Genomic DNA, 14,540 nt, shown 5'->3' on the forward strand with positions numbered 1-14,540 from the left:
CTCACAGTTCGTAGGTTTGAGCCCCGTGTCAGGCTCTGTGCTGATAGCTCAGAGCCTGAATCCTGCTTCTGATTCTATACATCCTTCTTTCTCTCTGTCCCTCTCCCTCTCATACTCTGTCTCTCTCTCTCTCAAAAATAAATAAACATTTAAAACAAATGATAAAAACTTAAAAATTTTTTTTTTACTTGTTCATTTTCAAAGACTGATTTCATGTTACATAAATTATACAGCAATAAACCTGTTGAAAAAATTGAGAGTCTTTCTACTGGAAAACCATAACTAGGTAAAGTACAAAATGGGAGAGAAAATGTGATTTATAACAGTAAAGAACAAGATTAAACATTGAAGAATAAAATTAATAAAAATACGTAAAACCTATTTCAGAAAAATTATAAACACTCCTGAAAGACATAGAAGTAGCCTCAAACAAATGGAGAAACAACCCCTCTTCTTGGATTGGAAGACATTATAAAGATCTCAGTTCCTCATAAATTAATTTGTAAATTTAGTGCAATGCAAATAAAATACCAACAAGCTTTTCATGGAGTTAGAAAAGTTAATAATCAAGTTTACATGGAAAAACAAACATTCAAAAATAGGCAGAAAAACACTGAAAATCTAAAAGGGAGGACTAGCTCTAACAAACATTAAAATGTGCTACAATGTACCCATAATAAAAGCAATGCAGTACTGGTACATGCATACACAAATAAAACAGAACAGAATAGAAAGCTCAGAAAACAACCCAAGAATATATGGAAATTTATTATTTGATAAAGGTAGCATTTCAAACGAAGGGAACAAAGATAGATGTTTAAATACATGGTGTTGGGACAACTGGGGTAGCCATACGGAAAAAGATTTCATTAGACCCATACTTACTTTATTTATGTTTTTTACTTATTTTTTAAGTTGTTTTTGAGAGAGAGAGAGAGAGACCATGAACGCAGTAGGAGGAGAGGGAGAGGGAAAGGGAGAGGGAAAGAATCCCAAGCAGGCTCTGCACTGTTAGCAGACAGCCTGACTCAGAGCCAGAACTCGTGAACGGTGAGATCATGACCTGAGCCGAAACCAAGAGTCAGATGCTTAACTGACTGAGCCAGCCAGGTGCCCCAGGACCTTATTTTATACACAAGAATAATTTCCAAATGGTTTACAGATTTACATGTAAAAAATAAAACCATACAAGTAATGGAAGAAAATATGTATATTTATCCTTAACCTTGAGATAGTTTCTAACCACGACACAAAATTCAGAGATAATAAGACTGACTGATGAGTTTGACTATATTAAAAAATAAATAAACTCCCATAATCAAAATAAAAAAAACAATCGAGAAACTGGGAGAAAATATTTGCAACATACACTTCAGACAAAGGGCTAATACTCTTAATATATAAAATCACTCTCGGGGGCGCCTGACTGGCTCAGTCGGAAGAGCATGCAACTCTTGATCTCAGGGTTGTAACTTTAAGCCACATGCTAGGTGAAGAGATTACGTAAAAATAAAATCTTCAAGAACACTTGTGTGGCTTAGTCAGTTAAACACTGGACTCTTGATCTCAGTTCAAGCCCTGTGTTGAGTGCCATGCTGGGCCTGGAGCCTACTTAAAAAATAAAGGGGTGTCGGGGTAGCTCAGTTGGTTAAGCGTCTGACTCTTGATTTCAGCTCAGGTCATGATCCCATGATTTGTGAGAGTGAGCCCAGAGTTGGGTGGGGCCTGCTTGGGATTCTCTTTCCCTCTCTCCTTCTCTCTCTCTCTCTCTCTCCCTCCCTCCCTCCCTCTTTCTCTGCCCCTCACACACTTGGTCTAGCTCTCTCAAAATAAATAAACTTTAAAAAACAAAAAGAAAATGGGGGAGAGATACAAACCCAACAACTCATGAAATAGACAGAAATCGCTCTTAAACATATGAAAAAATGTTTCCCTGACTCATAAAGAAAATGCAAATTGAAATGAGATACCATTTTTTCCCTGTTGGGTTTGTAAAAAGTTAAAAGTATGACAATATATTCTGTTGTTGAGTTTTTATTCAGAGTATTTTTTTATGATCTGAACAATAGGTATGTTTACTGTTGTTAAGATACTCTCATACACGGCTGGTGGAAACACAAACTAGTAAAACCCGACTGGGGGGTAATTTTGGCAATATCATACAAAAACACATATGCATCGGCACCTGGCTGCCTCAGTCAGTAGAGCATGCAACTCTTGAGCTCAGGATCATGAGTTTAAGCCCCACATGGGACATGGAGCCTACTTAAAATAAAGATTTAAATAAAAAAAAAAAACACACACACAAAACACATAAGCAAGTACCTTTGGAACCAGAAACCACACTTCTAGGAATCAACCTGGAAGCTAAACTTCCAATGATACTACAAAAATACATACGGGCCAGACTATTTGCTTTTGTGTTGTTTATAACCACGACACATTGAAAACAACCTAAAAGCCTAAACAGAAGAAAGTCACTGAATAAACAATGGCACATCCACATATAGGAGTACTAAGCAGTCACAAAGCAATGAGGAAGCTCTCTATCTGCTGTAAGAAGTAATTTCCAGGATAAATTATTAAGGGAAAATAGCAAGGAGTAATTGAGAATCTAAGATATGCTAAGGTTCAATGTAAGAATGGGACCTCATAAAAGTATCTATGTAAATGAAATCAGGAAGAATAAACCAGAAACTGATGGGATCACTTACTTTGAAGGAGTGGGAATAGGGTAGAAAAAATGAGACCAGGGTATCAAAATTGAAGGGTGGGTGGTGCCTGGGTGGTTCAGTTGGTTGAGCATACGACTTTGGTTCAGGTCATGATCTCGTGGTTTGTGGGTCTCAGCCCTGCATCAGGCTCTGCATTGGCAGTGTGGAACCTGCTTGGGATTCTCTCTCTCTTTCTCTTTCTCTCTGGCCCTCCCCGACTTGCACATGCTCTTTCTCTCCCAAAATGAATAAATAAAAACAAAACAAAACAAAATTGAAAGGGCAACAACACTTCATGAGAATTCTTTTTTTTTTTTTTAATTTTTTTACATTGATTTATTTTTGAGAAACAGAGTGAGACAAAGAATGGGTGGGGGAGGGGCAAAGAGAGAAGGAGACACAAAATCCAAAGCAGGCTCTAGGCTCTAGGCTCTAAGCAAGAGGTCAGCACAGAGCCTGATGCAGGGCTCGAACCCACAAACTGTGAGATCATGACCTGAGCCGAAGTCAGATGCTCAACCAACTGAGCTACCCAGGCGCCCCATGAGAATTATTTTCTGTATAGTTCTTACTCTTAGAACCACTGTAATAGTTCACATACACCTGAAATAAATAAATAAATAAATATGAAACAGGATATAGGGCAGGAGAGGTACCTAAAATAACAAATTGAGCTAATTCTACAAAAAATGGATAATATAATCACATTGAAGAGGATGAAGAACTAAACAATTTTAGAAAACATCATTTTGACTGGATACTGTACTGCTAAAGGCAAAGAGAACTGTGCAAATATTGTATTCTGGATAGTAAAATTTGCTTCCCATAGAAAAAGAGGTTGAAAATTTTGAAATGAGTCCAAGCAAAATCCACACTAGTGGCTGCAGAAAACCGAGTGAAAATTGGAAGAGAAATAGGTTATCTGCATTGTCTCAAAGTTTCTCCCCCAAGATGTTTATCAATTAGAAAGAGAAAAATAGGAGGTGTCTGGGTGGCTCAGGTCACGATCTCGCAGTCTGTGAGTTCAAGCCCAGCATCGGGCTCTGTGCTGACACGCTGAGCCTGGAGCCTGCTAAGCATTGTTTCCCTCTCTCTCTGCCCTTTTCCTGCCTGCACTCTGTCTCTCTCTCAAAAATAAAACAAAAACATAAAAAAAAAATTTAGAAAGGGAAAAATAGTCACTTTACAGTAGAGAAACCTGGCAGATAGTACCTTAACAGAATGTTTAACATTGACAGCAACAGTAACAACACATATCTATGTCATGGACCCTCTAATATGCACTGAGATCATGCCATCCCTTCTGTGGGACTGTCACCAAAAATGAACAAAAATGTACTTATCAGTAAATAGCAGTCCAATAGCAGACTTCAGGAATATCTGAAATAATAAATGCAAGTTTCAAGGATGTGAAAAACCAGAAAGCCCATGAAACTGTCATGGATTGGTAAAGACTAGAGAAACATTTTGACTAATACCAAATGGCATCCTGGATTTGATCGGAGAACAGAAAAAAAGGCATTCGTGGAAAACTGGTAAAATCTGAACAAAGTCTATGATTAAATAGTATTAATAGTATGGTACAAACGTTCATTACTTAGTTTTGATAAATGTACTTAAATAAATACTGTCTTTAGAGGAAGCCAAAATACGGTGTTCTCTCCGTCTGGCCAGGTGCAATTCAGCAACTGGGTCAATTCTACCGTAAATAATGAGACTGATTAACATAGTCAACACATTCTGGCTTGTCTGTTTTTAAGGAAGCAGAGTTAGAAGACCAAATCCTTATACAGAATGGGAAAGTGTTTTGTTAATCTTTTGCCCAGATCACCCAACGGTTTTCATAATGTTGTAAGAATATTATAGTTTTTTGGGTTTTTTTGCAAGTAACCTCTTCATTCACTGAGATGTAGGTGTTTGTAAACTTATCCATAGAAGCATATTGGAATGGCCCTGTGCTTAATTCACTGAAACTAAACTGGGCCCAATGTGTCCTTCAACTAAAGTCTTCCTTAAGATATGTGTCTGTTAACATAAGTGTAGAAGCATACGAGAAAAGAGCTGGCGCCAATATATAGTTTTACTGACATCAACTCTTTCAGTTTCCCAGCACAATTCCAACATGGTGGTGGAGAAGCACTGCCCTCCCTTCCTCCCCTCCCTACCTCCCACCCCCAGCACCAAGAATTCTCTGATACCAGCAGGGTGTCTGAGAATTCAACTCAATTCTGACACAACCTACCTGGAGATAGCATCAGATTCCACAGGTTAAGGGCTCAATCCCTACAAGACTGCTTTCCATCCCCCACTCAGACACCAGTCACAAGCCCCAGGCTGTTTATTACCTGTGCTTCTGACCAAACAGCTATAGATTGGAGGTTCCAATGACCTCCTCCTTAGGTTCTTTTAATTTGTTAGAGTGGCTCATAGAACTCAGGGAAATGTGTACTTATGTTAATCAGTTTATTAAAGGATAGGAATCAATAGTCAGATGAAGAGGTACATAGGGCAAGCTTGGAGTTTCCATGTCCTCTCCAGGTGTGCCACTATCCCCATATCTACACTTGTTCACCAACCCAGAAGAACACAGTCCTTCTGGTTTCTATGGAGACTTCACTGCATAGTCATGACTAACTCATTGGCCATTGGCTAATTCTACCTCCAGCTTCTCTCCCCTCCCAAGAGTCTGGGGGTTGGGACCGAAACCCTCCAACACATGGTTGGCCCTCCAGCCCCTGCCCTTGGGTGGGATCCAGAAGTCACCCTGATTTTTTTAATTAAAAATTTTTTTTCAATGATTATTTATTATTTTTGAGAGAGAGAGACAGAGACAGAGACAGAGCTTGAGTGGGGGAGGGGCAGAGAGAGAGGGAGACACAGAAACCCAACCAGGCTCCAGGCTCTGAGCTGTCAGCACAGAGCCCAATGTGGGGCCTGAACTCGTGAACTGTGAGATCATGGCCTAAGCTGGCTGAAGTCGGACGACCAACCAACTGAGCCACCCAGGTGCCCCATAATTTTCTTTTAATGTTTATTTATTTTTGAGACAGAGAGAGATGGAGCATGAGCAGAGGAGGGGCAGAGAGAGAGGGAGACACAGAATCCTTAGCAGGCTCCAGGCTTTGAGCTGTCAGCACAGAGCCCCACACGGGGCTTGAACTCACAGACCGCGCAAACACATGAACTGGGAGATCATGACCTGAGCCAAAGTTGGACACTTAACTGACTGAGCCACCCAGGTGTCCCTACCTTCATTTTTTAAAAAAACGTTTTACTTATTTTTGAGAGAGAGAAAGTGAGAGAACGAACGTGAGTGGGGGAAGGGCACAGAGAGAAAGGGGGCAGAGGATCTGAAGTGGGCTCTGCACTGACAGCAGTGAACCCAATACAGGGCTCAAACTCACGAACCGTGTGACCATGACCAGAGCCAAAGCTGGACACTCAACTGACTGAGTCACTCAGGTGCCCATCACTTTCATTAATATAACAAGACACATGTCCCCTTTATGTGGTAAAGGAAAACACCACCTCTAAAGAGCTTTGGTAATGTCTCAGAGGGGGAACTGCCCTGACTTAAGAAGTGGGCTGCTCCACAGATGGTTACAAAGTCTGACGTAAGGATTCTCTAGGCATACTTTTCAGGGTGTTTGCAAGGACATGCTCCCCTCAACTCAGCCTGGACACAGAGAACTGCCAATCCCTGAATGTACCCTCCTGTCTACATTAACACGATGTAATTATCCCACTGTTTTCACAGCACAATTTTACTTTCCTGGAGTTTCTTATACAGGCAATTGGCTTGATTGTTCATTACCAGAAAGTTCATTACCAGGAAAGATCCATCAACTCTTCAATGGAAAACATCAACAGAATTTGTGCTCTAGGATTCTTTGAATCCTGAGCCTCAAAATTCTTACGTAATTTCCACTAATTTCCCACTGTTATATCTTGATCTTCACCCAATCCTAGTGTCCACATTGAAAAACTGGCCCTAAACAAAACTTCCATGTCAATAACATCCATCCTTGCCTTTCCCCCTTTGAGACACTACCAACTCAGGGCTGGAATTCATGACCCTGAGATCAAGATCTGAGCTGAGATCAAGAGTCAGATGCTTAACTGACTGAGCCACCCAGATGTCACTGTATTTGACTAACATTTAATTTAATTTTTTTTTTTAACATTTGTTAATTTTTTTGAGAGACAGAGAGAGAGAGAGCAGGGGAGGGGCAGAGAGAGACACACACACAGAATCTGAAGCAGGCTCCAGGCTCTGAACCGTTAGCACAGAGCCCAATGTGGGGCTTGAACTCCTGAACCATGAGATCATGACCTGAGCCAAAGTTGGATGCCTAACTGACTGAGCCACCCGAGGCGCCCCTGACTAACATTAAAAAAATGATTTAGGGGTACCTGGGTGGCTCAGTTGGTTGAGCGTCCAACTGTTGATTTCAGCTCAGGTCATCATCTCATGGTTTGTGGGTTTGAGCCCCACATTGGGCTCTGTGCTGGCAGTGGGGGGCCTGCTTGGGAGTCTCTCTCTCTCTCGCTCTCTGCCCTTCCCCCATTCTCTCTCACTCTCTCTCTAAAATAAATAAACTTTTAAAAATAAATTTTTTTTTAACATTTATTTATTTTTGAGACAGAGAGAGACAGAGTACGAACGGGGGAGGGTCAGAGAGAGAGGGAGACACAGAATCCGAAACAGGCTCCAGGCTCTGAGCAGTCAGCACAGAGCCTGATGTGGGGCTTGAACTCACGGACCGCGAGATCATGACCTGAGCTGAAGTCGGACACTTAACCGACTGAGCCACCCAGGTGCCCCAATAAACTTTTAAAAATAAATAAATGATATAAAATTTAAAATTTAAAAACAAGAATTAAAAAAAAAGTTAATTAAATACAAAAAGGGGCACCTGGGTGGCTCAGTCAGGTAAGTGTCAAACTTTGGCTCAGGTCATGATATCGCGGTTTGTGAGTTTTATCCTCACATCGGGCTCTGTGCTGACAGCTCAGAGCCTGGAGCCTGCTTCAGATTCTGTGTCTCCCTCTCTCTCTGCCCCTTCCCTGCTTGCAGTCTATCTCTCTCTCTCTCAAAAATAAATAAGACTTAAAAAATAAATTAATTAAATAAAAACAGATGATATAATTGATTCTAATACTTATTATTTCTAACAATTCAAATCCAATAAAACCTCATATGATCTGACTCTTAACAGTAGTGTGGCTTCATTACTTACTACGCTCCCCTTAGGCATTCTATTCTGGTCTACAATGGTGCTGCTCAAACTCACAAAGCTCTCTCTGGCCCTCTCCCTCCAGTCTCCTCATTCCTTTCCCTCACTGCCCCCAGCCACCTCTTGAGTCTTCTAAGCTGTTCATTTAGGTTGGAATATTCTTCCCAAACACATGTCCTGGGCCCTTATGTCATGTCTCCTCTCAAATGTTATCACCTCAGAAAAGTCATCCCCAACCATTTATCTCAAATGGCCCAATCTCTTCTTACTTTCTGTCATAGCTCATTCCATTGCCTAATATTATTTATCTATTTACCTGTTTACTGTTATCCTCACTCTAATACAATGTAAATTCCATGAGAGCAGGGACTTGATAAGTCGTGTTCACTATCATTGCATTGATATGTGTGTGTATGTAAAAGAGGAGCTGGAGAGCAGTTGAATCCAACATGTAGGTAAAAGATGGCACTAATGAAAAATGAGATTCCTTGTCACTGAAAATGGGTTTGAAATGTAAGAGAAATAACGTGCTTGGTAAATAAAACTGAAGTTTCCTCCATAGTTCATGTTGAGACCTTTAATTCTTCCCCAGGTCACAAGCCCATGCTCCCCAAGTCTTCGTGCCTTGGAGGGCTTTACAAACAACACAGAGATGTACGCCTCCCCATTACCATGTAGGCTGCTACCAGCCCTGATGGCCTCCTTTTGCCCTCCTTACCTGTGTACTGTCTTTGTGTTTCTTCCCTCAAAATCATCCAGGGCTCTTTTCCTTGCTCCAGTAAGTCAACCACATCTGGCTTAGAAATGGAGTGTCCTGCTTGCAAGGAAAAAAAAAAAAGCCACATGGTATAGAAATATAAGCAAAACTCACAAAATCTTTAGTTTTCTTTAAATTTGTAATGAAATAGAGGTTAAATGTTACCGATACAGATTTCAGATAATAGAAGGATGAGATGATTTAAGGAACCAGGCAGGTATGATGAAATTTTATTTTAATTTAATACAGACTCTTCCTCTTAAGAGGACATTTAACAAAGTGATTGAAAAGTTAACAATGTTTGAGAACATTCTTTAGAGCTGAGGGCCTGAGCACAAATTCTTTCTCCTTTAATACCTACCAACCTTATGATTTTGAGGAAGTCATTTTAACACACTGTTCCACAATGTTGGCAAGTAAAATGGGTATAATACTATTATCACATGGTTATTTGATGCTTAAATTTGTATGTATGTATATATATTCCCTGCTCCCCCCTCCCAAGGAAGAGTTTCTGGGACATAATACCAATTATAATTATTTTATTGCCTTAAGAGGAAAATAAGAAGCACCCTGATTCACTTACAAAATATTCATTCAATTATAAATGTCATGTTCATGAATTGTAACTTTCAACCATAAATCATATAAAATTGGAAATGAAATGTGTACTCTTCAGTTTTAAATGAATATTGTTTATCCAATCCACCACTATATAAGTTATAAAGACTCTTCTCATTGTCACAGCCAATTACAAATCTACATCTAACAATTGCCCTACAGGTGGAAGACACAGCAAATCTATAGCAATATTCAGTGTAAACATAATGGGAAACCAGGCTCTTGGACAATAGCTATAAATGGAATCAATATAAGGAATTTTTGTCCACCCCTTGGCCAGTAAGAAAGGGAGGCAATGACAAGAAGGGCCAGAGGGAGATGTGAATATCACCAAAAGAGAAAATGACCATGGTTAATGGCAGAGGCACTGACAAACTGACAGACCTCAAACCTTCCTCTGGGAACAAGAAAAAGGTATTCATTCAGCTTATGTCTTGAAAGGCAGCTTTGAAATTCACTGTGTTGAAAGTTAACATACCACAGGGCACATTCTAAATTTCTCGTGACAAATGAACTTACCCAGTGAGACCAAGTTTCTATAGTTCTCCAACATCACATCCCTGTATAAGTCCCTCTGAACAGAGTCCAGGTATTCCCATTCCTGCCGAGAGAAGTCTATGGCCACATCCCTGAATGTCACTAATTCCTGAAACTGCAAACCCATGTAGTATGAAATTGAAAAAAACATTTTCAAGATGTAAAGACAGGAGATTATAGGAATGAATTAGAGAAAGGGAGTGATAAGGTACAAGTGGGCTAGAAAAATCCAAGCAGAGTGTCTACATATTCCTGAAGAACCTTATTGCTACAGATAAGTCTTTGCAGGTTGTGAGCTATCACAATAACTCAGACTTACTGGGGAATGGATGAAACTAAAGTTTTCCTATTTAATAAAGTATAACGCATAATCATGTAGTCAGCTAGTTGCATGATGTAGAAATTCTCAAAAAACGTGAAGTTCTAAATTATTTCCCTATAGAGTTAAAAGAAGATAGGATTTTCCTCCTATATTGAATGTAAGAATTTCTGTGTTAAAAAAAAATGCTTTTCAAAAAAGTTTGACATTTCTACAAGCATTGAGTTCATCTTCTGTGAGAATATATTGTAAGTATTTTCCTTTGTTTTGACAAATAAATTTTGGCTGTGTCACAATCCATTTTATTGTAGATATCTTAGATTTAATCCATCCCTGACATTTATATACTTGGTTGGACAAAATTTCAAAGGTCTTCATCAATTCTAGAAATCAACACGTTTACATTCCTTAGGATAATATTCTCATTCATTGTTATCGTCCATCAGTTACTCAATATTTTTTCTTGTTCCTAAGCATACCCTGATGAAGGATGAGCCATAATCAAATAAACGTTATCCAAATTCAACAGATCACATTCTACCACAAAATAGATATATTTGTCTCTCAATAATTTCTCAGAAAGATGCAGAATATAAAAGCTTCCAACCAATTGTACAATTCTCAAGAACATGAGATACCATCACATACTAAGAATGAGACCAACTTCCAATTTCCATCTCATCTGCCTAGAATATTCAGGTCTGTGGAGGATCTGAAAGTCTACCTGTGGTAATTAAATGGGATCAACATCTCTAATTCATCAAACCAGAGACCTATAAAGGAAATTCAATTATGTCCTTCATGGGACTCCACTCTTTTACTGCTCCATCATAGCCTTTGATTAAAGACTAAGTGCAAGAAGTGGATTGAGTAAATTGGATAATAAATACAAAAACACTGGATAGCAAACATTTATCAGCAGGAAACTGAGCTATTTGCTATCACTCTTTTTGATTTTAGGGCAAACTGTGGAGCAAATAACCGAATGAAGCCCTCTTAAGTAGGAAGCTTTAGGTTAATTAATGAATAAAGCCACATAGACTAACATTGTAATATTGAAAGGAGACAGGAATCATCAACTTACACAGGTCATAGTTTTAGAAATGTAAGACCTCATCAGTGCTCCTCAGTGTTCCTCCACTGGAAAAAAATGCAAACTCCAGAGAATCCAGAGCTGAGAGAAGAAAAAAGGTTTTACTGTTCCCAATATGACTTAATTTAATAAGGGCTTTTTGTTCCTCCATTCTTCTTCCAAAATTAGCCTCCAGTACTAACACAGAATTTAGGGAAAATAGAAGATGGATCTAAGATCTCTCTCAAGTCCCAAACACCAGACTACACAAAAGTAGTTGTAGAATAAGTCACTTCTGGCATTGAAGCCAGATCCAAACACAGGAGCAGGAGATCTGGACAAGATCCCATGTTGAGAAGGCTGATCTAGGCCTGAGATTGGGCTGCTCAGTCTTTCCATGAGTGGATCAACCTCTTTCACTCCCACCTTCCAAGCTTGAGAAAAGGCTCATCATCCAAATTAGAGGCTCTTTTACGGCCTCAGGGTCAGTTGAAGTTGGTCCACATATGGGCAATGAACACAACATAGAAAGAATTATGTAGGCCTAGGATCTGTGTTTTGAGTCCAGCCAAGCTGACTAGTTAAATACCAAATATACAGGCAACAGACTATAAAGCAACCGTTAAATGCTAAATAGGAGGGGCGCCTGAGTGGCTCCATTGGTTGAGCATCCGACTTCAGCTCAGGTCATGATCTCATGGTTTGTGGGTTCGAATCCCACGTCGGGCGCTGTGCTGACAGCTCAGAGCCTGGAGCCTGCCTTGGATTCTGTGCCTCCCTCTCTCTCTCTGCCCTTCCCCCACTCACTCGCTCTCTCTTTCTCAAAAATAAATAAACATTAAATGCTAAATAGGAAAACATATTTAAGGGCATTTCCAAATATTATTAATAGAAAAATAAGTTTAAAAAATAGAACAACATGATTAGATCATTTAAAAAGAGACAGACATTGGGAGACAGGCATAGGATATCAACAGATTGAAAGGTTTGGTAATTTTTCCATTTTGTTATGTTATACAATCCTATGTTACCATGACTATTTTTAAACAGATGTAATCTTGGTTTTCTTTTGGTTTTAAATATACTTCATAATTGGGGAGCCTGGATGGCTCAGTCAGTTAAGCCTGATTCCTGATTTAGGCTCAGGTCATGATCTCAGGGTTTGTGAGTTCAAGCCTTGCCTCGGGCTCTGCACTGGCAGTGCAGAGCCTGCTTGGGATTTCTCTCTGCCCCTCCCCCCACCCTCTGACTTTCTCTCAATACACATTTAAAAAAATAATTAAAAAATAAATATACTTCATAATTATTTTAACAGTGGCCATATGTTAACTTAAAAATTTATACGTACACAAATGTATGTGTTAAAAGAAGCTATTCTCCAAAAAGTAGAGACTTCATTTATTTTTAAAACACTCTTCTTGAGCTTGGAAAAAAACTCTTGAGTCTTCTTGACCCTAAGGAGGCTTTATTTTGACATTTAGCAACAATGTCTTTCATACGCCCATCACTCTCATTTTGCATCTAAACATCAGTTGAGGAAAAAAAATTAGAAGGCAAAGTTTACAGAATAAATCCCACTTATCTTCAGAGAGATTCCATGGGCTCAGTATAACCTATTCCAATGTTACAGTAATGGCCCAAATCCAACCAATGTCACTTTCCCATGAATTCCCAAGGTATGTCACCTGACTGTCTTTTGTGGTATTTACTGTACACTGATTTACATTTGTTTCTATTCATAGTTTATGTCCCTTGTTGGATTATTGGCATTTAAAAGTAACAGCTAAGTACGTTTAGTCATTTAATCAAGCCAAATGCTAATATTACAGGATCAGACAATATTGTAGGCCCTTAAAATGTCTGATTTCTTATGTGAAAGTCCACTATTAAAAATTTATCCTAAGGAAATAAAAATAAAAGTACACAAATTATATGCAGAAGAACTTTTTCAGAGAAATTTTTTATAACAGAAAACTGAAAACGTGTAACAGTAGGCAACATATTAAAAGAGTTATGTTGGGGCGCCTGGGTGGCTCAGTCGGTTGGGCGTCCGACTTCGGCTCAGGTCACGATCTCACAGTCTGTGAGTTCGAGCCCCGCGTCGGGCTCTGGGCTGATGGCTCAGAGCCTGGAGCCTGTTTCAGATTCTGTGTCTCCCTCTCTCTCTGACCCTCCCCCGTTCATGCTCTGTCTCTCTCTGTCTCAAAAATAAATAAACGTTAAAAAAAAAAAAAAATTAAAAAAAAAAAAAAAAAAGAGTTATGTTGTTGGAGCGTCTAGGTGGCTCAGTCGGTTATGTGGCCAACTCGGTTTTGGCTCAGATCAGGATCTCACAGGTTCATGAGATTAAGCCCTGTGTTGGGCTCTGTGCTGACAGCGCGAAGACTACTTGGGATTCCATCTCTCCCTCTCTCTCTGCCCCTTCCCCACCCACGCTTTCTCTCTCTCAGAAATAAACATTAAAAAAATTATGTTGTAATACCTTCTGGCATACTATGTGGTTATCAATAATTATGAGATTGGTTCACACAAGTGAAGAAAAGACACGTGTGATGAATTACTGACTGAGGCAAGGAGCTTTTAAAAATAATCAATATTTGGGAGGTAGTCTCTTGCTGTAATAAATATAGACACTGTCAGACTTTTAGGACATGAATTTCAGATTTAAACTCTGATATTTACTAACATGCCAGTCCGTTGAAGTCTCATCGACAAATTGGGGAAAAATATCATACAGCATATAAAATAGTCTGAAGATTAAGTAATCTATATAAAATATGTAATAAAATAATTGCTTAAAGTTAGTTATTACTAATTGAAGTGGAGAAACTTCCAAGTTCCTTAATTTACTGTTTTAAAAGAAACACAATTCTGCTAATTCCATTTTTCCTTACAATAAAATTTAAGTTCCTTTGGTCTGCATTCTTACAACGCGAACTAAAAAATGTCAAAGCCTGGCTTTAAGCATGTAATTCTCAATACACAATATAAACAAAAAATATTCTCAAACACGTTGGGAGAACATATGCCTCTGCCCCAGGCAGTTTCAGAAAAACCATTTCAGTATCCTGAAGGAGTTGAGAGAATCTGATCAGGTGCAAATTAAAACTTTCATGAGTCTAAATACTGTTTTTTGGAACAATGTGGAGATTTATCTGATTATTCATAACTTTTACTATCTATCCCATGTTTCTGTTAATATAAATCCATCATTGGAAATACTGTTCATACAACAGATACTTGGAATAATCCAGACATCAGATTTTTTTTTAAGTTTATTTAT

At 39.0% G+C, this 14,540-nt stretch overlaps 1 protein-coding gene across 7 annotated transcripts in view; it reads right to left on the reverse strand.

Moving 5' to 3' along the window:
* Window positions 1–14,540, reverse strand: part of LOC131500309 (zinc finger protein 585A) — a 111,786-nt gene that overhangs the window by 42,825 nt on the left and 54,421 nt on the right. For 5 of the 7 annotated variants that reach the window (XM_058709345.1, XM_058709340.1, XM_058709344.1 and 2 more), the window contains one exon: window positions 8,670–8,765. The exons of 1 other annotated variant lie outside the window; for it this stretch is intronic. In XM_058709345.1, the coding sequence (XP_058565328.1) occupies window positions 8,670–8,706 (37 nt within the window). In that variant the 5' untranslated portion in view covers window positions 8,707–8,765. Of the gene's footprint in view, window positions 1–8,669; window positions 8,766–11,269; window positions 11,360–14,540 lie in introns of all 7 variants that reach the window. One more of the 7 variants, XM_058709343.1, reaches the window with a different exon arrangement.

The sequence above is a fragment of the Neofelis nebulosa genome, chromosome 17 (assembly GCF_028018385.1).
Source record: "Neofelis nebulosa isolate mNeoNeb1 chromosome 17, mNeoNeb1.pri, whole genome shotgun sequence".
NCBI lineage: Eukaryota > Metazoa > Chordata > Mammalia > Carnivora > Felidae > Neofelis > Neofelis nebulosa.